Raw genomic sequence first — 26,110 nt, 5'->3', positions numbered from 1 at the left:
ATTTTCCTCTCAGCACACTTCACACGGCAGTCACTGAGGGTGCAGGGCGCTGGGGGGGGGGCGCCCTGGGAGGCAAATGAAAACCTTTAAAAAGGCTAAAAATACCTCACATATAGCCCCAGAGGCTATATGGAGATATTTACCCCTGCCTAAATGTACTAAATAGCGGGAGACGAGCCCGCCGAAAAAGGGGCGGGGCCTATCTCCTCAGCACACGGCGCCATTTTCTGTCACAGCTCCGCTGGTCAGGAAGGCTCCCAGGTCTCTCCCCTGCACTGCACTACAGAAACAGGGTATAACAGAGAGGGGGGGCAGAATAAATGGCAATATATTAATATAAAAGCAGCTATAAGGGAGCACTTAATCATAAGGCTATCCCTGTCATATATAGCGCTTTTTGGTGTGTGCTGGCAGACTCTCCCTCTGTCTCCCCAAAGGGCTAGTGGGTCCTGTCTTCGTATAGAGCATTCCCTGTGTGTCTGCTGTGTGTCGGTACGTGTGTGTCGACATGTATGAGGACGTTATTGGTGTGGAGGCGGAGCAATTGCCAAATATGAGGATGTCACCTCCTAGGGGGGTCGACACCAGAATGGATGCCTTTATTTGTGGAATTACGGGATAGCGTCAACTCGCTTAAGCAGTCGTTTGCCGACATGAGGCGGCCGGACACTCAATTAGTGTCTGTCCAGGCGCCTCAAACACCGTCAGGGGCTGTAAAACGTCCCTTGCCTCAGTCGGTCGACACAGACCCAGACACAGGCACTGATTCCGGTGGTGAAGGTGACGAATCAACCGTATTTTCCAGTAGGGCCACACGTTATATGATTTTGGCAATAAAGGAGATGTTACATTTAGCTGATACTACAGGTACCACTAAACAGGGTATTATGTGGGGTGTGAAAAAACTACCAGTAGTTTTTACCGAATCAGAAGAATTAAATGACGTGTGTGATGAAGCGTGGGGTGCCCCGATAAAAAACTGCTAATTTCAAAGAAGTTATTGGCTTTATACCCTTTCCCGCCAGAGGTTAGGGAGCGCTGGGAAACACCTCCTAGGGTGGACAAAGCGCTAACACGTTTATCAAAACAAGTGGCGTTACCCTCTCCTGAGACGGACGCACTTAAAGATCCATCAGATAGGAGGATGGAAAATATCCAAAAAGGTATATACACACATGCAGGTGTTATACTACGACCAGCTATTGCGACTGCCTGGATGTGCAGTGCTGGGGTAGTTTGGTCAGAGTCCCTGATCAAAAATATTGATACCCTGGACAGGGACAATATTTTACTGTCGTTAGAACAAATAAAGGATGCATTTCTTTATATGCGTGATGCACAGAGAGATATCTGCACACTGGCATCACGGGTAAGTGCTATGTCCATTTCGGCCAGAAGAGCTTTATGGACACGACAGTGGACAGGCGATGCGTAGAGGAGTTATTTGAGGTCGGTCTATCGGATTTGGTGGCCACGGCTACGGCCGGGAAATCCACCTTTCTACCTCAAGTCACTCCCCAACAGAAAAAGGCACCGACCTTTCAACCGCAGCCCTTTCGTTCCTTTAAAAATAAGAGAGCAAAGGGCTATTCATATCTGCCACGAGGCAGAGGACGAGGGAAGAGACAGCAACAGGCAGCTCCTTCCCAGGAACAGAAGCCCTCCCCGGCTTCTACAAAAGCCTCAGCATGACGCTGGGGCTTCGCAAGCGGACACGGGGGCGGTAGGCGGTCGTCTCAAAAATTACAGCGCGCAGTGGGCTCACTCGCAGGTAAATCCCTGGATCCTGCAGATAGTATCTCAGGGGTACAGGTTGAAATTAGAGACAGAGCCACCTCGCCGTTTCCTGAAGTCTGCTTTACCAACGTCCCCCTCAGAAAGGGAGACGGTTTTGGAAGCCATTCACAAGCTGTATTCTCAGCAGGTGATAGTCAAGGTACCTCTTCTACAACAAGGGAAGGGGTATTATTCCACTCTATTTGTGGTACCGAAGCCGGATGGCTCGGTAAGGCCTATTCTAAATCTGAAATCCTTGAACCTATACATAAAGAAGTTCAAGTTCAAGATGGAGTCACTCAGAGCAGTGATAGCGAACCTGGAAGAAGGGGACTTTATGGTATCCTTGGACATCAAGGATGCGTATCTCCACGTTCCAATTACCCCTCACACCAGGGGTACCTCAGGTTCGTTGTACAAAACTGTCACTATCCGTTTCAGACGCTGCCGTTTGGTTTGTCCACGGCACCTCGGGTCTTTACAAAGGTAATGGCCGAGATAATATTTCTTCTTCGAAGAAAAGGCGTATTAATTATCCCATACTTGGACGATCTCCTAATAAGGGCAAGGTCCAGAGAACAGCTAGAGATGGGTTTAGCACTATCTCAAGAGGTGCTAAAGCAGCACGGATGGATTCTGAATATTCCAAAATCCCAATTAATGCCGACAACTCGTCTGCTGTTCCTGGGGATGATTCTGGACACAGTTCAGAAAAAGGTTTTTCTTCCCGAAGAAAAAGCCAAGGAGTTATCTGACCTGGTCAGGAACCTCCTAAAACCAGGAAAGGTGTCTGTACATCAATGCACAAGAGTCCTGGGAAAAAATGGTAGCTTCTTACGAAGCAATCCCTTTCGGCAGATTCCATGCAAAGGGATCTGTTGGACAAATGGTCAGGGTCGCATCTTCAGATGCACCTGCGGATAACCCTGTCGCCGAGGACAAGGGTATCCCTTCTGTGGTGGTTGCAGGAGGCTCATCTATTGGAGGGCCGCAGATTCGGCATACAGGATTGGATCCTGGTGACCACGGATGCCAGCCTGAGAGGCTGGGGAGCAGTCACACAGGGAAGAAATTTCCAGGGAGTGTGGTCGAGCCTGAAAAAGTCTCTTCACATAAGCATTCTGGAACTAAGAGCAATCTACAATGCTCTAAGCCAGGCGGAACCTCTGCTTCAAGGAAGACCGGTGTTGATCCAGTCGGACAACATCACGGCAGTCGCCCATGTAAACAGACAGGGCGGCACAAGAAGCAGGAGGGCAATGGCAGAAGCTGCCAGGATCCTTCGCTGGGCGGAGAATCACGTGATAGCACTGTCAGCAGTATTCATCCCGGGCGTGGACAACTGGGAAGCAGACTTCCTCAGCAGACACGACCTTCACCCGGGAGAGTGGGGACTTCATCCAGAAGTTTTCCACATGCTATTAAACCGTTGGGTAAAACCAATGGTGGACATGATGGCGTCTCGCCTCAACAAAACACTGGACAGGTATTGCGCCAGGTCAAGAGATCCGCAGGCAATAGCTGTGGACGCGCTGGTAACACCTTGGGTGTACCAGTCGGTATATGTGTTTCCTCCTCTGCCTCTCATACCAAAGGTATTGAGGATTATACGGCAAAGAGGAGTAAGACTAGTGGCTCCGGATTGGCCAAGAAGGACTTGGTACCCGGAACTTCAAGAGATGGTCACGGACGATCCGTGGCCTCTACTTCTGAGAAGGGACCTGCTTCAGCAGGGTCCTTGTCTTTTTCAAGACTTACCGCGGCTGCGTTTGACGGCATGGCGTTGAATGCCAGATCCTAAAAGGAAAAGGCATTCCAGAAGAAGTCATTCCTACCTTGATAAAGGCAAGGAAGGAAGTCACCGCGAAGCATTATCGCCGTATTTGGCGAAAATATGTTGCGTGGTGCGAGCAGCGGAGTGCTCCGATGGAGGAATTTCAACTGGGTCGTTTTCCTACATTTCCTGCAATCAGGATTGTCTATGGGTCTCAAATTGGGATCTATTAAGGTTCAAATTTCGGCCCTATCAATATTCTTCCACAAAGAATTGGCCTCAGTCCCTGAGGTCCAGATTTTTATCAAAGGAGTACTGCATATACAGCCTCCTGTGGTGCCTAAGGTGGCACCGTGGGATCTAAATGTAGTTTTAGATTTCCTCAAATCCAATTGGTTTGAACCACTAAAGAATGTGGATTTGAAATATCTCACATGGAAAGTGACTATGTTACTGGCCCTGGCTTCGGCCGGGAGAGTATCTGAACTGGCGGCTTTGTCTTATAAAAGCCCTTATTTAATTTTCCATTCGACATAGGGCAGAGCTGCGGACGCGTCCGCATTTTCTCCCTAAGGTGGTATCAGCGTTTCACCTGAACCAGCCTATTGTAGTGCCTGCGGCTACAGACGACTTGAAGGACTCCAAGTTGTTGGACGTTGTCAGAGCCTTAAAAATATACATTTAAAGGACGGCTGGAGTCAGAAAATCTGACTCGCTGTTTATACTGTATGCACCCAACAAGTTGGGTGCACCTGCTTCTAAGCAGTCGATTGCTCGTTGGTTTTGTAACAAAATTCAACTTGTACATTCTGTGGCAGGCCTGCCACAGCCTAAATCTGTTAGGGCCCATTCCGCAAGGAAGGTGGGCTCATCTTGGGCGGCTGCCCGAGGGGTCTCGGCATTACAACTCTGCCGAGCAGCTACGTGGTCAGGGGAGAACACGTTTGTAAATTTTTACAAATTTGATACCCTGGCAAAGGAGGACCTGGAGTTCTCTCATTCGGTGCTGCAGAGTCATCCGCACTCTCCCGCCCGTTTGGGAGCTTTGGTATAATCCCCATGGTCCTTTCAGGAACCCCAGCATCCACTTAGGACGATAGAGAAAATAAGAATTTACTTACCGATAATTCTATTTCTCGGAGTCCGTAGTGGATGCTGGGCGCCCATCCCAAGTGCGGATTATCTGCAATACTTGTACATAGTTATTGTTAACTAATTCGGGTTATTGTTTAGGAAGCCATCTTTCAGAGGCTCCTCTGTTATCATACTGTTAACTGGGTTTAGATCACAAGTTGTACGGTGTGATTGGTGTGGTTGGTATGAGTCTTACCCGGGATTCAAAATCCTCCCTTATTGTGTACGCTCGTCCGGGCACAGTACCTAACTGGAGTCTGGAGGAGGGTCATAGGGGGAGGAGCCAGTACACACCACCTGACCTGTAAAAGCTTTACTTTTGTGCCCTGTCTCCTGCGGAGCCGCTATTCCCCATGGTCCTTTCAGGAACCCCAGCATCCACTACGGACTCCGAGAAATAGAATTATCGGTAAGTAAATTCTTATTATTACTGCTATCTTATTAAAATAGCATGGATGGAGTGCAATACCTACCCAGATCCTGTAGGGGCGCTGTCTGATAATGCTGGTTATTTAAAAGCAGTGACCAGTTGTCTTCAAGACAACAACTGCAATGACGTTTGTGCAGTCTGCGCAAAATATGTGCCGCTTCTTCAGCCAGATACTTTGTGACTTGTTCGAATACAATGGATTTTTGTAATACAGTGCAAATAACCTGTATATGCTGTACACGGTAATGTTTCATGTGTGACTGGCACTAGAGTAATGAAAGCCCATTTCTGATTGGTTTAGTAAATATTGTTGTCGAATGTTCTCACTTAGACTTTCTTGTCCAGTTCTTCTCAGGGTGGTGGATAATGATCGACGCTGCTGTTGTGTACCCTAAGCAGCAAGAACTGAACCACGCGTTTCACACATGCGGCGTGTTCTCTACAGTCGCGTTCTTCATGTAAGTTGGTAATGTCTCGATTATTGAAACTGACTTGTATTACGCATCTTGTATCTAACACATTTTTTAAGTGTAGAACATGCAGTTATGGAACGCGTGGAACCTTGGAATTAGTGTGGAAACTGGCTGTTCCTTAAAGGGCCACAGGAGGCATCTGGACCGCCACATTAATAAGAAAGGGCACAACGCAGTTTATCGGCCCTCTGACATCCAGCCATCTTCACATATGGGGCGATATGTCAGGTTCCGGTATGAATGGTCAACCATGTTATGGTCGACAGTCATTAGGTCGACCACTATTGGTCGACATTGGCATGGTCGACACATGAAAAGGTCGACATGGATTTTGGAACTGTTTTTGGTGTCATTTTTCCGTAACGTGACCAGGAACCCCAATTAGTGTACCGCGTTCCCTTGCATGGCTCGCTTCGCTTGCCATGCTGCGGGTAAGGTGCCTCGCTCTGCTACCATGCTGCAGGCAAGGTGCCTCGCTCCGCTACCGCTGTGCCCGACACAGGTTACTATCCCCAATCGTAGTCCATGTGGATTATAAAGTATGAAAAAGTTAAAAATCTGTTTAAAAAATAAATAAAAAATCCATGTCGACCTTTTCATGTGTCGACCTTTTCACGTGTCGACCATGTGTCCATGTCGACCATGTCAATGTTGACCAATAGTGGTCGACCTAATGACTGTCGACCATCCAAACGGATACCGTTATGTAATACGGTCAGAGATCGCCAGAGATGCGGGGTGCCAGATAATCCTGGATGTTTTTTTTAAATGGGCATGCACTTACGAGTCATGGTTTTGCCTTGTGATTGCCCCTTTAAAACAACGTGCAAAATCGGTCTGCATCTGGAAGCTGCGGCGATCTCGGAACCTATTATGTATCTCCCCTGATGTCATACCTCTCCACTAATAATGTCATAACTAGTTCTTGCCCCTAGGCTACACTACTGACCCTATTACATCTCGCCCCTGAGTGAAATATGTGACTTACTAATCGGTTTAACCACATACACGAGCCCATAGTCGTCATCTTTTGCCCACATTATCAAGCACGGGTGTTCATTTGGGGCTACACTCGCTGAGATCTCGGGTCAATATGCAGATAATTCCAGCAATATCCTAGCGTACATGGGTTACTTTCTGTTCCTTGTTATAGCAAGGAGTATTTCTGTACAGTACTGAAGTAATGGACAACTGAGAATATAAATACATTTAGTATATACAGGCAAAACACGGCATGCTCCTACTCTTAAGTGCAAGTAATGGTTCTATTCGCCTTTCCAGTATTCTGCTCTATGGAGTAAATATTACTCTGTGTGCCAATGACCTTGTACTTCCCTGAAGGAGAAAGTGGACTTTAACAAACAGCGCTGATAGCATGGCATTCCCAGAACACAGATTATTCATTAAGATATTCACGGAATGTGCTTGAGTCGTAAATATCCCTTTTTTTATTCCTGCTACATATACTTGTTTCTCCGTTTGTATTTGCATAATGCAAATATTAAGTGATGAATGTGTAAACATATCCTTGTTAAAAGACTTTTCCTAGTTTCTGTGATAGTCTTTGGCAAAATAACCATTCAGTATAGAGGCCATTATTTTTCTTCTCTTCTCTCTTTTGGTGACCTGTTAAGGTGCATACACACTAGACGACGTTGCCCTGAGTGACGCCGTCTAGTGTTTCCCCGGCCGGGCGGTCGGCGGCAGGCCGTACACACTGAACGATATGGCCCTTCATATCGCTCACTGACGTCACGCAGCGGCCCGGCAGTTCAGGCAGCTCCTGGACAACAGTCCAGATTGAGCATGCATGCACAACCAACACCAAGAGTCGTAATGACCAGCTGTGCCGCACATCGGTCACCGGCATACACACTTGCCGAGAAAGTGAACAACGTCGCTCAGGAAGGGTGAAAATGAAGGATGACGTTCATTTTCTAGGCAAGTGTGTAGGCACCTTTTATAAAGCACTCACAATACAATAGTTTGTGGAAGAGTCATGTATTGGTGGCTAGGTTACTGTCATGGGGGGTAATTCAGACCTGATCGCAACAGCAAATTTGTTAGCTAATGGGCAAAACCATGTGCACTGCAGGTGGGGCAGATATAACATGTGCAGAGAGAGAGAGTTAGATTTGGGTGGGGTATATTGTTTGTGTGCAAGGTAAATACTGGCTGCTTTATTTTTACACTGCAATTTAGATTTCAGTTTGAACACACCCCACCCAAATCTAACTCTCTCTGCACATGTTACATCTGCCCCACCTGCAGTGCACATGGTTTTGCCCATTAGCTAACAAATTTGCTGCTGCGATCAGCTCTGAATTAGGCCCATAGTTGCTGTCCCAGTAGCTGTCCTGCCCTACCTCCCATATAATCACCTTCTCAAAAAGGGTTTTTAATATGAAAATTAAAAAAAGGCAGTGGGAGTTTGGTGCAGGGGAGTCACCATGCCAAGGACAATGGTGTTTTGAAGATCTACTGGATATAATTATCTGCCTGGCTTTGTTCTTGTCCATGTTCCCAGGTAGGCTGCTTCGGGATATTGCCCTGACTCCCCCACAGCCAGGCGTGGGAAAATGGGATATTTGCGGTATCTTGATAAATCCCTTAATTGTGTGGTTCGCTGGGGAACATGACTTTGCCTCCCACTCATGGGCATTCCTATTACCTGCACAGCAAGTTGTCTTTGTTGTAGTAGTTATGTGTATTTGCTAGAGGAGGGTTTAATTTACCTTTTTAGTGTTAAACCTCCAATAGGCATGTCCTATAATGGTGAGCCCCAGCGAGCTACACAAGAAAGATACAAACGTCCTGCCTGTATTTTTCTTACGTCCTAGAGGATGCTGGGGTCCATATTAGTACCATGGGTATAGATGGGTCCACCAGGAGCCATTGGCACTTTTAAGAGTTTGAGAGTCTGGGCTGGCTCCTCCCTCTATGCCCCTCCTACCAGACTCAGTTTAGAAAATGTGCCCGGAGGAGCCGGTCACAGCTAGGGGAGCTCTACTGAGCTTCTTTAGAAAAGTTTATTTTAGAGTTTATTTTACAGGGAGGCTGCTGGCAACAGCCTGGCTGCAGCGAGGGACTAAGGGGGGGAGCAGTGTCCACCCTGCGGGGTCTGAGCTTCTGTCTCTGCTGACTGGACACTGAGCTCCTGAGGGGATAGATCGCTCCCCGCCACAGGGGATCGCTCACCCCAGCAGCATGCCGCCACCCTTTTAGAGAGCTGAAGTGTGGCGAGTGAGTCATCGGCTCCCTAACAAGCAGGGAGCCGATGTGAAGATGGCGGCTACAGGGTAGGAGCGCAGTGGTACTTGGTGCGGCAGTGTGAGGGGCTCCGAGTCGGCGCCTTAACCCTACACTGACCAGAAAGCCTGTCGGGGTCCTCGGATCTCAGCCAGCACAAAATCCTCAGGCCAGTATAATCTTGGAAGAGCGGGAAGACAGCGCCATTAAGGGGGCGGAGCTTCTCCTCAGAGCGGACCGAGCAGCGTTCAACGCCATTTTCCTGCCTGCACAGCACTGATCAGGAGAAACCGGTCCCTCCACGGCAACTCCAGCTATCTGTAAACTGTACCAGGGGGTTGTAGAAGGGGGGGGGGGGGGAGGAGGAGGAGGAGGCTGCAATACGACTGTGTATCCTATTAAGGTGCACAGTCAGCGCTGACAAGGGGTCTCCCTTTGGTAAAAGCGCTGTGTGAGTTGGCTCTAATCTCTGTGTCTCTCTTGCCATTCTTGGGGGGGGGGGGGGGGGGGGGCGGGGTGGAGTGTCTGGTGGTCTCCTTTAGCTATGTCCAGGGACACTGTGTCATATGCTGCGGAGGATATGTCCTGCCAGGATGATCCCATTCCATGTAATCAGGATAGCACTGGTTTAGCACAGATTCCAGCAAGGTAACCAGAGTGGTTTTCCTCTATCAAATCTTGGATTTCTCAGATTTCAGACAGGGTTGCAAGTAATGAATCTGCAAGCCAGGTATTACAGAACTCTATGGCAATATGGCCCGATTCTGGTACCTCAGGACGCTCCGCTATATACTCCCACAAACGTGCGCTTGTTCATGTCATGCAAGATGACACGGATACCGATTCTGACACCACAGACGGTAATGGGGATGTGTTGCGGTGGTCTGCCTCTATTGCAATTGATGATAGAGGCTATCAGGGATGTGTTGAATATTAATGATACCACACCTGAGCAGGTTGAGGAGGCTTTTTTTCACTGAAAATAAGAAAGCCTCGCTAACCTTCCCTGCGTCAAAGGAATTAAATGCTATATTTGAGAAAGCATGGGAAAACCCTGAGAAAAAATTCCAGATCCCTAAAAGGGTCCAGGTGGCGTTCCCTTTCCCTGAGGAGGATAGAAAAAAATGGGAAAACCCGCCAATTGTTGACGCATCTGTGTCCAGATTCAAAAAAGGTGGTTTTCCCTGGTCCGGGATCTACCGCCTTAAAGGAGCCGGGTTGATCATAAAATTGATAATACACTTAAATCAATGTACACCGCTTCGGGGGCCATATTACGTCCCACTATTGCTAGTGCATGGATTGCAAAAGCTATAGTAAAGTGGTCAGGCACCTTACTTGAGGATTTAGATACGATGGATAAAGGGTGATGTTGAACTGTTTTTGCGTAACATTCACGATTCAGCAGGTTTTATGGCAGAATCCATGAAAGACCTGGGTTCCATGGCTGCGGGAATCTCTTCCATGTCTGTTTCAGCTCGTCTGGGACTGTGGCTGCGCCAGTGGTCGGCCGACACGGAATCCAGGAAAAGTGTGGAGTCCCTACCCTACACAGGTCAGGCTCTCTTTGGGGAAGCTTTGGATGCGTGGATATCCTCGGCTACAGCGGGTAAGTCTCCGTTCCTTCCCTCAGCTGCACCTGCTTCGAAGAAATCCTTCTCTTCATCAGCATCACAGTCCTTTTGGCCTAACAAGCCTAGAAAGGCCAAACCGTCCAACACCTTCTTTAGGGGTGGTCGAGTTAAATCCAAGAAACCTGCTGCTGCAGGTTCCCAGGAACAAAAGCCTGTTTCAGGTACGCCAAAGTCCTCCGCGTGACGGTGGACCGTGCGGCCTGGAGGTGGGGCCAGTGGGAGCGAGACTCAGACAGTTGAGTCGCGTCTGGGTATCGTCCGGCCTGAATCCCTGGGTGATAGATATTGTGTCCCAGGGATACAGGCTGGAATTTCAGAATCTTCCCTCCTCACCGATTTTTCAAATCAGTCTTTCCAGTTGTACTGGCAGACAGAACTGTCCTACAAGAGGCTGTCCAGAAGTTGGTGGAGGCACAGGTCATTGTGCCAGTTCCTCCTCATTTGCAAACCACAGGTTACTATTCAAACCTTTTCGTGGTACCGAAACCAGATGGTTCGGTCAGGCCCATTCTGAACCTAAAATCACTGAACCCCTTTCCAAAGGAGTTCAAGTTCAAAATGGAGTCTCTCCGGGCGGTGATATCAGGTTTGGAAGAGAGGGAATACCTGGTCTCTCTGGATATCAAGGATGCGTACCTCCACATTCCGATTTGGCTGCCGCATCAGGCTTATCTTCGTTTCGCATTACTGGACTGTCGTTTCCAGTTCCAGGCCCTGCCATTCGGCCTCTCAACAGCACCGAGGGTGTTCACCAAGGTGATGGCAGAGATGATGATTCTCCTCCGCAAACAAGGGGTGAACATCATTCCATATCTGGACGATCTGCTGATAAAGGCATCGTCCAAGGAGAAGCTGTTGTAGTCCATTGTTCTCACAACCCACCTACACGGACTCCACAGTTGGATTCTGAACCTTCCAAAATCACATTTGGAACCAACCCAGAGGTTGTCTTTTTTGGGTATGATCCTCGACATAGAAGTGCAGAGGGTGTTTCTTCTGCAGGAAAAGGCGTTGGTGATATAAACAATGTTCCGAAATGTCCTGAAGCCAGCCCGGGTGTCGGTTCATCAATGCATTCGCCTTTTGGGAAAGATGGTGGCCTCTTACAAGGCTCTCTAGTACGGGAGGTTCCATGCTCGGGCCTTCCAACTGGATCTCCTGGACAAGTGTTCAGGATCTCATCTCCACATGCACCAGAGAATTCGTCTGTCACCAAAGGCCAGGATTTCACTCCTCTGGTGGCTCCAATTGCCTCACCTTCTGAAGGGCCGCAGGTTCGGGATTCAGGACTGAGTCCTTCTAACCACGGATGCGAGCCTTCGGGGCTGGGGCGCAGTCACTCAAGGTGAAACCTTCCAAGGAAGGTGGTCAAGTCTGGAAGCCGGCCTGCCGATCAACCTCCTGGAATTAAGAGCTGTCTACAATGGTCTTCTTCAGGCGGCTCATCTTCTAAGAGATCGGGCCATTCAAGTACAGTCGGACAATGTAACAACGGTGGCTTACATAAACCGATAGGCCGGAACAAAGAGCAGAGCTGCAATGTCAGAGGTGACGAGAATCATCCTCTTGGCAGAAAAACACGCGTTGGCAATCTTCATTCCGGGAGTGGACAACTGGGAAGCAGACTTCCTCAGCAGACACGATCTCCATCCAGGGGAGTGGGGTCTCCATCCGGAGGTGTTCAAAGGAAATAACAGACCTTTGGGGGTTACCCAAAATAGATATGATGGCCTCTCGTCTCAACAAGAAGCTTCAACGCTATTGTTCCAGGTCGAGGGACCCACAAGCAGTGGCAGTGGACGCCCTGGTGTCTCCGTGGGTGTTCCAGTCGGTGTACGTGTTTACTCCACTTCCACTCATTCCAAGAGTTCTAAAGCTCGTAAGGAGAACAAGAGTTCAAGCGATCCTCATTGCTCCAGATTAGCCAAGGCGGGCTTGGTACGCAGACCTTCTGAATCTCTTGCCGGAAGAGCCGTGGCCTCTTCGGGAGGACCTGCTGCAGCAGGGGCCGTTCGTCTATCAAGACTTACCGCGGCTACGTTTGACGGCATGGAAGTTGAACGCCTGATACTTGCTCTGAAGGGCATTCCGAAGAAGGTCCTTCCTACCCTGATGCAGGCTAGGAAAGGGGTAACGTCTAAGAATTACCATCGTATTTGGAAGAAATATGTCTCTTGATGTGAGTCCAAGAAGTTTCCTACGGTGGAGTTTCAAGTGGGACGTTTCCTCCTTTTCCTGCAAGCAGGTGTGGATATGGGCCTAAGGTTGGGATCTGTGAAGGTCCAGATTTTGTCCCTATCCATTTTCTACCACAAACAATTGGCTGCTCTCCCTGAGGTTCAGACCTTTTTGTAGGGAGTTCTGCACATTCAACCTCCCTTTGTACTGCCTACGGCACCTTGGGACCTTAACGTGTGGTGTTGCAGTTCCTCCAGTCGGACTGGTTTGAGCCTCTACAGGAGGTTGAGGTCATATTTCTTACATGGAAGGCTGTCACGTTGTTGGCCTTAGCTTCTGCTAGACGTGTCGGAATTGGGGGCTTTGTCCTGTAAAAGCCCTTACTTGATATTCCACGAAGATAGAGCTGAGCTCCAGACACGTCAGCAGTTTCTTCCAAAGGTTGTGTCGGCATTTCATGTCAACCAACCTATTGTGGTGCCAGTGGCTACTGACTCCTCAATTTTCGTCAAAGTCCTTGGATGTTGTGAGGGCTTTGAAGATCTATGTGAAGAGGACTGCTCGTCACAGGAAATCGGACTCTGTGTTTGTCCTGTATGATTCCAAGAAAATTAGGTGTCCTGCTTCAAAGCAGACTATATCTCGCTGGATCAGGTTCACTATCCAGCATGCTTATTCTATGGCAGGATTGCCGTGTCCAAAATCTGTTAAGCGCCACTCTACTCGTAAAGTGGGGTCTTCCTGGGCGGCTGCCCGGGGTTCCCGTCTCTGTGTTACAACTTTGCAGAGCGGCAACTTAGTCTGGGTCGAACATGTTTGCGAAGTTCTACAAGTTCGATACTTTGGCCTCTGATGATCTGACATTCAGTCAATCAGTTCTGCAGGAGCCTCTGCGCTCTTCTTCCCGTTCTGGGAGCTTTAGTACATCCGCATGGTACTAATGTGGACCCCAGCATCCTCTAGTACATAAGAGAAAATAGGATTTTAATTACCTACCGGTAAATCCTTTTCTCGTAGTCCGTAGAGGATGCTGGGCGCCCGCCCAGCGCTTCATTTTCCTGCAACCGTTATCTGGTCCAGTACAACTTTGTTTAGTTATGTACTGCATTGTTACTTGGTAAGTAATGTTTCAGCAGTTGCTGAGTTTTTCAAGCTAGTTAGCTTGACGTGCCTGTATGTGTGAGCTGGTATGAATCTTGCCACTATCTGTGTTAAATCCTTCTCTCGAAGTTGTCCGTCTCCTCTGGCACAGTTTCTAAACTGAGTCTGGTAGGAGGGGCATAGAGGGAGGAGCCAGCCCGCACTCTCAAACTCTTAAAGTGCCAGTGGCTCCTGGTGGACCCGTCTATACCCCATGGTACTAATGTGGACCCCAGCATCCTCTACGGACTACGAGAAAAAGATTTTTTAATTAAAATCCTATTATCCAGTGCTCATATGCTAAGCTTTTTTGAGTGTTTGTGCAACTTATGCCTGCGAGAGCCTTATGACCCCTTTTTAGTTCTTTGTTGTTTTACTTCTGATATTAAGGCTGGGATCACACATAGCAGCCAAGAGGGTCCTGCTGAACGGGCACCGCTTGGCCGGGAGGGGGGTTTTGTGTGCACACGGATCTTGTTCTGCGGGATGCCGCAGAACAGTATCCGGCCAGTGACGCAAAGGATTTCAATTGAACACATTGCAGCACAGCCGCACTGTGTGAACACATACATTGAAATGCATATGTTCACATTGAAATCCCGCCGTCCTGTCATCTGGCCCAACCGCAGCATGCTACGGTCGGATCTGGCACATGTGTGGACGCCTGCATAGGTGGCCATGTGTAGTCTCCTTCCGGCCAACCGGGTCCCGATTGGCCGCTATGTGTGGCCCCAGCCTAAAGGCCCGTACACACTGGTCGATATATCGGCCGTTCTCTTGAACGGCCGATATATCGCGGGACCATCGGCCAGTGTGTACGGCCGATACGTATGCGAACTCTGTCGTTCACAGACGTATCGCGTCGGCCGCGCAGCACAGCCGACGGCCAATATATCTACCGATATATTGGCACGTCGCTGTGTGTGTACCGGGCGGTCGGCCGACCGCCCGTGCACACGCTGCGGTTGCCGGCGGTGATTGACAGCTGAACTGGGCTGGCGTGTGTACACGCCCGCCCAGTTCATGACGTCAGTCCCCGACAGATCGGGCAGTGTGTATGCACAGCACACTGCCCGATCCGTCCATAGATATATCTGCAGATCAATTGATCTGCAGATATATCTACTAGTGTGTACCCACCTTAAAAGTCATTTTCTTGCAAACGTAATAAATATTTACTAAGTTTAAAAAAAAACAAACAAAAGCTAAGCATCTTGGATAATCCCATGCCTGTATATTATTTCATATGTTTGATTTTATATATATATATATATATATATATATATATATATATATATAATATATATATATACATACATACACACACACACACAGTTCTAGCGTGGACTGGCACTCCCGCTGTTGAAGAACAATGTGCCCCGGTGCCCCCTGGTACAAATAAGTTAGACGAAAGGCAGTAAAGCAATCAGCGGCACTCAGGGTCTTATTGTAGCAAACGGGTGTATTGAAGAAATCACTACATGAATCCCAACGTTTCGGGACAAACACGTCCCTTTGTCAAGGTGAATAGCTATATTATATATATATATATATATATATATATAAGATTATTACGATTATTATTTATCCATGTTAGGGCTGTATGCTGGTGCATGGTCTGTGTTCATCTCTCTAACGCTCTGTTTCCTCCCACAATGATTCTTGTGTTGTGTATGTTTTGCCAAAGGCAGTAACCGGATTTAGTAAGCATCCTCTTGGGATTATTTCCACAAGTAACGGACTTGTCCTCTGTCCTGACAGGATAAACGCTGTGTCCAACGCGCAGGTGCGAGGAGACAGTTACAGCGATGGCTGCTTGGGAAGAACAGGTCAGTAGTGTGGTCTTGGTATTCCTGCCAGAGTGTACGTTCTGCTCCCCAGCACACATCGCAGCCTGATCCAGTATTCAGCCTGTTACGTTCTAGCTCTGCCCACAGACTGTCCTGTCAGTAGGTAGTTAGTGCGCACTGATTACCATCTAAATCCGTCATGTTGTGCAATAACGTCACCTCTGTCTCACAGGAGCACGGATCTGGCTATTCATTGGCTTCATGATGATGTTCGGATCACTTATCGCTTCTATGTGGATCCTCTTTGGGGCCTATGTCACACAAGGTGAGTGTCCCAGTTGTCTTGTCCCATCTCAGGTTTGCCCAGTCCGTGTCACGTTGATGCACAAGAGGAACGCTTACACTGGCATTTGCGTGTTTTTGCACTTAAGAATTTGTGAGTATTTGCAGTCGTGCTTGACCTGTGGCCACATCGGAATCAGGCAATATGTGATCTATTTACTAAGCCATGGACAGAGATAAAGTACCAACCAATCAGCCCCTAACTGCCATGTTACAGGCTGTGTTTGAAAAATTACAACTTGGAGCTGCTTGGCTGGTACTTTATCTCTCTCTACTTTATCTCCATCCAAGGCTTATTAAATATACCCCTATATCATAGTCCCCAAGCAATAGTTCTTACGGGATGTATTTGGCATCCCGACATTCAGAATGCTGGCGGTCTGAAGACCGAAAACGGAATTCCGACAGCCAGAATATCAAACGGTAGTATGCCAGGGAAGATTTGGCTGTGAGGGGAAGGTTAGGGTTAGGCACTGGGGGGAGAGTTAGGGTTAGGCAGCAGGAGGGGAGGGTTAGGCAGCAGGAGGGGAGGGTAAGGGTTAGGCAGCAGGAGGGGAGGGTAAGGGTTAGGCAGCAGGAGGGGAGGGTAAGGGTTGGACAGCAGGAGGGGAGGGTAAGGGTTAGACAGCAGGAGGAGAGGGTGAGGGTTAGGCAGCAGGAGGAGAGGGTAAGGGTTAGGCAGCAGGAGAGGAGGGTTAGGGTGTGGGTATGGAAGGTTAGGGTTAGGCTGTGGGGAGGGTTAGGGTGTGGGTATGGAAGATTAGGGTTAGGCTGTGGGGGGAGGGTTAGGCTCTGGGTAGGAAGGTTAGGGTTAGGCTGTAGGTAGGGAAGGTTTGGGTTAGGCCCTGGCGGTAGAGTTAGGGTGAGGCTGCAGGTAGGAAGGATTAGGGAGAGGGTAAGGGGTAGTGTTAGTTTATCTTTCAAAAAGTGTCGGGATTCTAACTGCTTGGACGCCGCTTTCTGTGTTCTGACTGTTGGGATACCGTATCCTAGGCTTACTCATAGCATCATAGTACTACGTGAAGTCTTATATGAGGAATATTACACCTTTTTAATGCCTACATGAGACAAAATATGGAATAACGTTATAGATTTAAATTCCCACTAACACGTATAAATATATTGATCTTCATGTATTTGGACACTGCTTCTCTTCACTATACAACAGGGATGGGGAACCCTCGGCCCTCCAGCTGTTGTTGAACTACACATACCAGCATGCCTTGCTACAGTTTTGCTATTGGCCATGCTAAAACTGTTGCAAAGCATGCTGGTATGTGTAGTTCAACAGCAGCTGCAGGGCCGAAGGTTCCCCATCCCTGCTATACAATAAGTCAGGCATTCCCAACCGCAGTCCTCAAGGCACACCAACAGTGCAGGTTTTAGTGATATCCAGGCTTCAGCACAGGTGACTTAATTAGTACCTTAGTTATTTTGATTTAACCATCTGTGCTGCAGCCTGGATATCACTAAAACCTGCCCTGTTGGTGTGCCTTGAGGACCGTGGTTGGGAATGCCTGCAATAAGTGTTTCTATGACTGATTCGTGTTACATGGGATTACATGTTTGCGCATGCTCTGTATTGCCGGATGGTGTCGTGGTTCAGATTTATCACAGCCGCTAAACCCACATTATTTCACGTTATCCCCTGTTGCTAGCAGAGGAGCTGTCCATATCCCTTGTGCTGATTACTGCTCTTTGTTTTCTGTAGAGGTCAACGTCTACCCCGGGCTGGCGGTGTTTTTCCAGAATGCTCTGATATTTTTTAGGTAAGTTGGGAATTGTGATCGTTTCGTACTTTGGGGTCTATTCATAAAGCAGTGAACCAGTGGAGAAGTTGCCCATAGCAACCAATCAGCATTGAAATAACATTTATAATTTGCATAATATACAAATGTACGGAGCAGCTGATTGGTTGCCATGGACAACTTCTCCACAGTCTCACTTCTCCACTCTTATCACTGCTTCATGAATAGAGTACTTTCTCTGGTAATTCTGTCCCAGTTTACCTCACTCATCCTCTGCACATTAATAACTTGGCTTCCCAGATGTGACCATCTTCACCCACGCAGAGGTCCAGGCAATAGCAACAGTCATTGACCAGTTGTAATACATAGAGGCCCTGCATAACCAGCATTATTCTAAATGTATTTCCCTGTAATATAAAAAAGTGCTTCCGTGCTGTAGGAAGAGGTTTATTCACCATAGCAACCAGAGTCTGCCATTATTTTCTAAACTGCACATGACCAGTTACTGGATCTCATTGGTTTGTATGGGTAACATTTGTTTTATTATGTCCCCTATATATTAGGTTTATCCTGTAGCATGGGCAGGGTTGGACTGGCATACCGGGGTACAGGGGAAACCACCGGTGGGCCCCACTGCCTGGGGGCCCACCACCTGCTTTAAGGATCAGGTTTCAGACTGTGCACTTGAATTATACATTATAAATGTTACCTTATACTGCACATTACTATGGTGTATTTTCTATAGTGCATTGCGGTTATTAATCTGGTACATTATCATGCATGGACTATCAGCATTTACTATATAGATTTATCAAGGGGCCCAGACCATACACTCTCTCTAATAATTAGCCCAGCCTCTGTGGCAGCTGGCCACACCCCCTCTGGAGACTGGCCACAACCCAAAATATGGGCTCCTACCGTTGCATCCCCCGGTGGGCCCTTCATGCGCCCTGTGGCTTGCCAGCTGTTGTAGATGTTGTCGTAGCATGTCCTGTGAGCCAGAGGGCATCGGCCCCGCTCCTGGTTTATGATGTATTTATTTAGTGTGTATCTGCATAATAGAAATCAGTCAATAGTTGAGATTACAAATGATTATAAAATGTTCAAACTGTGGCTCTCTGGCTTATGTAGTAATCTGGGACTTGTTGTTCCATAGCAGCCGGGGAGCCACAGGTTGCCTGAGCACTGCAGTTCTTCTAGACAATGCTTCTGGACCATTAGGCTACATTACACCTAACTGGCTACGTGTTCTTAATGGCCAAAAATATGCCCACTACATGCAACATGCATCCCACCACTCAGATGGGGCGACCGGGTTTGAAAAATGACAGAAGCTGATTGGTTGGTACGTTATCACTGTGAAATTTATCACTTTTCAAAGCTTAGTACATCTGGCCCTCTATGGGGTATATTCAATTGATGTCGAATTACTTAAATTGTCGAAAAACTGGTCTTTTTCGACCAAAAAAACATGTCGAATCGGATTCGACAATTCAATACGGGGCTTATCGACAAAAAACCTGTCGTTTCAGTTTCGACTTTTGACTATTCGACAATTTCATGTCTGTAATGTTAAAAATGCGGCATTTCGACAAAAATATATTCAATTGAAGAATGTCGATTCGACATCAGTGCTTTTCGACATTCATTTCGTCAATTTCATTGCGCCTACTTTTTCTGGCGTGAGCTGATAAGAAATCTTAAATACTTTTATTTTTTGATGCTTTTTTGATTTCTAATAGCATATCTATTTATATTTGAAGGGATTATCTACTTGGTTTATCTATTTATGACCCACAGTATTATATATTCGATTTTTTTAAAGATTTTTTTTTCCTGTACTCGGCTGAGGGAAATGTACCCATGATTCCACAGTTTTACCCAGGATACACTTCTCCAAAGCCACTCCTCTCTCCTCACTCCCGTTTTTGAGACTTCAGGGAGACGAGCAGCAGCTCTCTTGTGGAATCGTTTTTTTTAGGACAATCCCTGCGTTTTCCAACATATATATCCTATTTTTTTTATATCCTATTATATGATTCCAAACGGCAGGAAGTCGAATCCAGGCCGCCCACTGTTCGACGATTGGTCCGTTTTCGACAGAGGGCGTGTCGAATCCGTTTTTAATTGAATTTGTCAAATTCAGGGTCCAGGGTGGAGGGTTTCGGCTGTTGAATAGTGTTGAATCCAAAAACTGATGAATCCACGCCGTAATTCGACATCAATTGAATATACCCCTATGTCTGTCTGACTCCATGGCGGTTATACCACAGGCATCCTGTTATTAATCTCCTTCTTTCTTTCATTTTATGCAGCACCCTCATCTACAAGTTTGGAAGAACAGAAGAATTATGGTCCTGAAACCGAGCCCACTGCGTTCTAAATGTTCTATCCTATTTTGTTGCTGGTTAAGTTTTGTACATATCAATAACCTGTTTTACTCATTGCCAGCGCAATCTGCATTAGACCTGGTGAATGGGATTATTTTGTGTTTTCTGCTTTCTGTAGAGATTCCTTTCTTTAACGATGCATGATGCGGTTATTCCAAGTCATCCCAATCTCTGTCACAGGGGTCAGAGGTAATTTATACGCCAAATCTCCGATGCCATGTTGCTCATTGTTCTGGAGATGTTTCTGCACGGATTTAGTTTGTACAACCCATGCCCCATATTCTAGTTTTAGGGTGTGAGAAGTTGAGACCCCTCCCCCTCGCCCGCCCCGTTTTGTTTTCGACAAGGACCTGCCCACTTGCCATGGTCTATTGTAATAGGCCAGTCAGCAGCAAGGGAGGGGTTGAGAGAGGCTTAGCTGAAACTGGCTTCAGACATGACGTATAGATGACATTTTAAACAAATCGGTTGCGTTCCCAGGATTTTCTGCTTGTCATAATTCTGCAAATGTTGCAACAGTGTGAATTTTAATAGCTGGAAACAGAGGTGCAGGTATTCAGAAGATAAAAAATATATTTATTTTTTTATTCAGATGTTTGTTAATAGTTAGCTTAAAATAGCCATTACTTCTTGAGCTATTCATTTTTCATCACCCTGCATTGAACCACGAAAATCTCACTCTTGTAACCTGAATCGTTCTCATCCCCAGATTAATAGGACACCCTGACTAACGCAGCAACGTTGATGACCCAAATGGGAATATCAAGTGCAAAAACACAATAGGGAACCCTGCCCCCTGCTGGTGTAATTGAACCCATCAAGTGCAAACTGAATTTAGGAAGGAACAGAAAATCATTGTTCTATCAATTTTCCCATTTACATGCTGCCATGAATTAAGAAAATCTTTTATTTATGTGAATACATGGCTTTTTAGATAATATACTGTAAAATATTGTTTTTAAGACTGCTTTTACGTAATTCTTATATTTTACTGAATGAATGTAAATGGGTCAAGTAATATTACCTCACTTTCTGGCTTTGCATGGAAGCTCCCCCAGCAATAGAATATTTTCAAGTATTGTGACTTCCTGGCTGTGGGGGGTTGTTTGTTGTTAACACGAGCCATATTAGGATAATGGGGTATGTCGCTCTCGCACTTTAGTGTATCGCTGCAGTAGTGATAATTTCGCCTTGCTCACAAAAAGACATTACACACAAGTCTACGTGAAAAGAGCATGCTGTTTTCTGTGGTCCGTGTTCATGCAGTGGGACCCATAGCGATTAAACCCTGGTACACCAATACACTGGACAATCTGTTTTACGCGTTTCACCGCAAAGCACTGTTCATTATGCATGACATATAGAATACTAGTTTAATGCACTGAATATGGCTTTCTGAATTGTACTACTGATGCACACATATTTTGAAGTACAAACATTGCTTGAAATTTAACTCAAAAGTGGTTGTTTTTTTTGTTATGAGGTGATGAGCGTCAAGTAGCGGTCACAATATGACTTATGCCATAATTAGGATACTGGTTACCAGACAAGGAATTTTATAATCTGAGGAAAGCAAAATATAATATGTGCCACAGATTGCCGATCTGATTTATTATTATTTTATTTTGTATGTGGATGGGAATCCTAACAGGTTTGATGTGTCCAGTGTAGACATTTTGTAGTGGTCACACACATTGATGTACAAGGAATCTGGTTGGTCATATGATTGTGGGTTCCTTAAAGTGTAGCTGTATGCTGTACACAGTATTTACTTCATTGGACACTGAGAGCAGCCATTTTATGGGCTGAGACAATATTCATTCCTCAGTGATACCATTAGCCACACATTGCATACATGCATTGTTATGAATATTGGTCTACCACAAAATGGCTTCCTCTATGGTTTGTACCTGAGTCGTGCACTTTACCTGTGTGTCTAAAGAGGGAGTATCACTTCAGAAAATGGTTTGTACCTGAGTTGTGCACTTTACCTGTGTGTCTAAAGAGGGAGTATCCGTTCAGAAAATTATATATATATATATGAAGCTATGTATGTGTTGCAGTACCTTCCAGTAACAGTGCTATCTGCGCTTTTGTTGGAGGTTTACTAAACCTATGTAGACAATAGTAGTATAATACAGCAGGAGTTTGTCACTCAAGCTGCTGTGGAACTACACATTTAAGCATGTTCTGCCACAGATTTGCTGTTAGGTCATGCTAAAACTGAGGCAGGGCATGCTGGGATGTGTAGTTACACAGCAGCTGGGGTGCCACTGGCCATCTGCCCCTAGTATACAGCACCAGTACTGACAGTGTGATAAAGGACTGTATCATATCTCTGCTGTTCTAATACAGTGCATATGAGAAAAAAATTAAAGTTCCCTTATTTTAAAACTTGGTACTTCTGCTTTTAAAAGGTTAGCCGGTCTGTCTGGGCCACCATGCAACAAGGCGGAGAATGGCCCCTTAGTGTGGTCTTGTTGTTTGGCCTTGAGAGCGGTAACAGGATATGAAGCCCCGGAGTGGATTCCTGTGATCTGAAAGCTCTTGAAGTAATTATTTTGTGCTGACAAATTCACTGTATAATAAACCTATATGAATGACAATTTGTGTCTGTGCTCTTTTATAATAGCAGAGTGTTATACAATACCTGTAGTAAACGCCAATACTAAACCTATTTTCCCTGACGTCCTAGTGGATGCTGGGTACTCCGTAAGGACCATGGGGAATAGACGGGCTCCGCAGGAGACTGGGCACTCTTTAAAGAAAGATTAGGTACTATATCTGGTGTGCACTGGCTCCTCCCTCTATGCCCCTCCTCCAGACCTCAGTTAGAATATGTGCCCGGCTCGAGCTGGTTGCACACTAGGGGCTCTCCTGAGCTTCTAGTAAAGAAAGTATTTGTTAGGTTTTTTATTTTCAGTGAGATCTGCTGGCAACAGACTCACTGCTACGAGGGACTTAGGGGAGAGAAGCGAACCTACCTGCTTGCAGCTAGCTTGGGCTTCTAGGCTACTGGACACCATTAGCTCCAGAGGGATCGAACACAGGCCCAGCCTCGGTCGTCCGGTCCCGGAGCCGCGCCGCCGTCCCCCTTGCAGAGCCAGAAGCAAGAAGAACATCCTGGAAATCGGCGGCTGAAGACTCCGGTCTTCATTAAGGTAGCGCACAGCACTGCAGCTGTGCGCCATTGCTCCCTATGCACACCACATACTCCGGTCACTGATGGGTGCAGGGCGCTGGGGGGGGGGCGCCCTGGGCTGCAATTAGAGTACCTTCATGGCGAACAGCACATAATATAGTCTAATAAACTATATATGTGCAAAAATCCCCCGCCATAATATAAATATAAGAGCGGGAGAAGCCCGCCGAGAAGGGGGCGGGGCTATCTCCCTCAGCACACTGGCGCCATTTCCTCTTTACAGCTCCGCTGGAAGACAGCTCCCCAGGCTCTCCCCTGCAGTTTCCAGGCTCAAAGGGTAAAAAAAGAGAGGGGGGGCACTAAATTTAGGCGCAAACTGTATTTATATAGCAGCTATAGGGAAAATCACTTTGTGTTAGTGTAAAATCCCTGATTATATAGCGCTGTGGTGTGTGCTGGCATACTCTCTCTCTGTCTCCCCAAAGGACTTTGTGGGGTCCTGTCCTCAGTCAGAGCATTCCCTGTGTGTGTGCGGTGTGTCGGTACGGCTGTGTCGACATGTTTGATGAGGAGGCTTATGTGGAGGCGGAGCAGGTGCCGATAAATGTGATGTCACCCCCTGCAGGGTCGACACCAGAGTGGATGGATATGTGGAAGGTTTTACACGACAGTGTCAACTCCTTGCATAAAAGGTTCGATGACATAACAGCCGTGGGACAGCCGGCTTCTCAGCCAGTGCCTGCCCAGGCGTCTCAAAGGCCATCAGGGGCTCAAAAACGCCCGCTACCTCAGATGGCAGACAGATGTCGACACAGAGTCTGACTCCAGTGTCGACGAGGACGAGACTAATGTACATTCCACTAGGGCCATCCGTTGCATGATTACGGCAATGAAAAATGTGTTGCACATTTCTGACATTAACCCAGGTACCACTAAAAAGGGTATTATGTTTGGGGAGAAAAAGCAACCAGTGGTTTTTCCCCCCATCAGATGAGTTGAATGAAGTGTGTGAAGAAGCGTGGGCTTCCCCTGATAAGAAACTAGTGATTTCTAAAAAGTTACTGATGGCGTACCCTTTCCCGCCAGAGGACAGGTTACGTTGGGAGACATCCCCGAGGGTGGATAAGGCGCTCACACGCTTGTCAAAAAAGGTGGCACTGCCGTCTCAGGGGACGGCCGCCTTAAAGGAGCCTGCGGATAGAAAGCAGGAGGCTATCCTGAAGTCTGTATATACACACTCGGGTACTATACTGAGACCTGCAATTGCTTCAGCTTGGATGTGTAGTGCTGCAGCAGCTTGGTCCGATACCCTGTCTGAAAATATTGATACCCTCGACAGGGATGCGATTTTGCTAACCATAGAGCATATTAAAGACGTAGTATTATATATGAGAGATGCACAGAGGGATATTTGCCGGCTGGCATCTAGAATTAATGCAATGTCCATTTCTGCCAGGATAGTATTATGGACTCGGCAGTGGACAGGTGATGCTGATTCTAAAAGGCACATGGAAGTTTTGCCTTATAAGGGTGAGGAATTGTTTGGGGATGGTCTCTCGGACCTCGTTTCCACAGCAACAGCTGGGAAGTCGACATTTTTACCTCAGGTTCCCTCACAGCCTAAGAAAGCACCGTATTATCAGGTACAGTCCTTTCGGCCCCAGAAAGGCAAGCGGGTTAAAGGCGCATCCTTTCTGCCCAGAGGCAGGGGTAGAGGGAAAAAGCTGCACCATACAGCCAGTTCCCAAGAACAAAAATCCTCCCCTACTTCCACTAAATCCACCGCATGACGCTGGGGCTCCACTGGTGGAGCCAGGTGCGGTGGGGACCCGTCTCCGGAACTTCAGCGACCGGTGGGTTCGCTCACAGGTGGATCCCTGGGTTCTACAAGTGGTATCTCAGGGATACAAGCTGGAATTCGAGACGTCTCCCCCTCGCCGTTACCTCAAATCAGCCTTGCCAGCTACTCCCCAGGACAGGGAGGTAGTGCTGGCGGCAATTCACAAGCTGTACCTCCAGCAGGTGATAATAAAAGTTCCCCTCCTTCAACAGGGACGGGGTTACTATTCCACAATGTTTGTGGTACCGAAACCAGACGGTTCGGTGAGACCCATTCTAAATTTGAAATCCTTGAACACTTATATAAGGAAGTTCAAGTTCAAAATGGAATCGCTCAGGGCGGTTATTGCAAGCCTGGAAGAGGGGGATTACATGGTATCACTGGACATCAAGGATGCTTACCTACATGTCCCCATTTACCCACCTCACCAGGTGTACCTCCGTTTTGTGGTACAGGACTACCATTACAAATTCCAGACGTTGCCGTTTGGTAAATACCCTCGGTGCCGTGGACAGACCAAAGTAATGGCCGAAATGATGATACTCCTTCGAAAGAAGGGAGTTATAATTATCCCGTACTTGAACGATCTCCTTATAAAGGCGAGGTCCAGGGAGCAGTTGTTGGTCGGAGTAGCACTATCTCAGGAAGTACTATAACAGCACGGCTGGATTCTGAATATCCCGAAGTCGCAGCTGGTTCCTACGACGCGTCTGCTGTTCCTGGGTATGATTCTGGACACAGAACAGAAGAAGGTGTTTCTCCCGGAGGAGAAGGCCAAGGAGTTGTCATCTCTGGTCAGAGACCTCCTAAAACCAAAACAGGTGTCGGTGCATCACTGCACGCGAGTCCTGGGAAAGATGGTAGCTTCTTACGAGGCAATTCCATTCGGCAGGTTCCATGCAAGGATCTTTCAGTGGGATCTGTTAGACAAGTGGTCCGGATCGCATCTCCAGATGCATCGGCTGATCACCCTGTCCCCGAGGGCCAGGGTGTCTCTGCTGTGGTGACTGCAGAGTGCTCATCTTCTCGAGGGCCGCAGATTCGGCATACAGGACTGGGTCCTGGTGACC

The 26,110-nt window shown here is 47.3% G+C and overlaps 1 protein-coding gene across 3 annotated transcripts in view; it reads left to right on the top strand.

Moving 5' to 3' along the window:
• The window catches only part of TMEM50B (transmembrane protein 50B), a 37,143-nt gene extending 14,479 nt beyond the window's left edge, over nucleotides 1–22,664 (top strand). The window contains exons 3-8 of one of the 3 annotated variants that reach the window (XM_063956469.1): nucleotides 5,460–5,572; nucleotides 15,550–15,617; nucleotides 15,811–15,903; nucleotides 17,632–17,689; nucleotides 18,828–19,013; nucleotides 19,984–22,664. In XM_063956469.1, coding sequence (XP_063812539.1) covers nucleotides 5,460–5,572; nucleotides 15,550–15,617; nucleotides 15,811–15,903; nucleotides 17,632–17,689; nucleotides 18,828–18,996 — 501 coding nt within the window. In that variant the 3' untranslated portion in view covers nucleotides 18,997–19,013; nucleotides 19,984–22,664. Of the gene's footprint in view, nucleotides 1–5,459; nucleotides 5,573–15,549; nucleotides 15,618–15,810; nucleotides 15,904–17,631; nucleotides 17,690–18,824; nucleotides 19,014–19,983 lie in introns of all 3 variants that reach the window. The other 2 variants (XM_063956468.1, XM_063956470.1) reach the window with 2 other exon arrangements.
• Nucleotides 22,665–26,110: the final 3,446 nt, after the last annotated feature.

The sequence above is a fragment of the Pseudophryne corroboree genome, chromosome 2 (genome assembly GCF_028390025.1).
Source record: "Pseudophryne corroboree isolate aPseCor3 chromosome 2, aPseCor3.hap2, whole genome shotgun sequence".
Classification (NCBI taxonomy): Eukaryota; Metazoa; Chordata; class Amphibia; order Anura; family Myobatrachidae; genus Pseudophryne; species Pseudophryne corroboree.
This window is presented reverse-complemented; position numbering and strand designations above follow the sequence as displayed.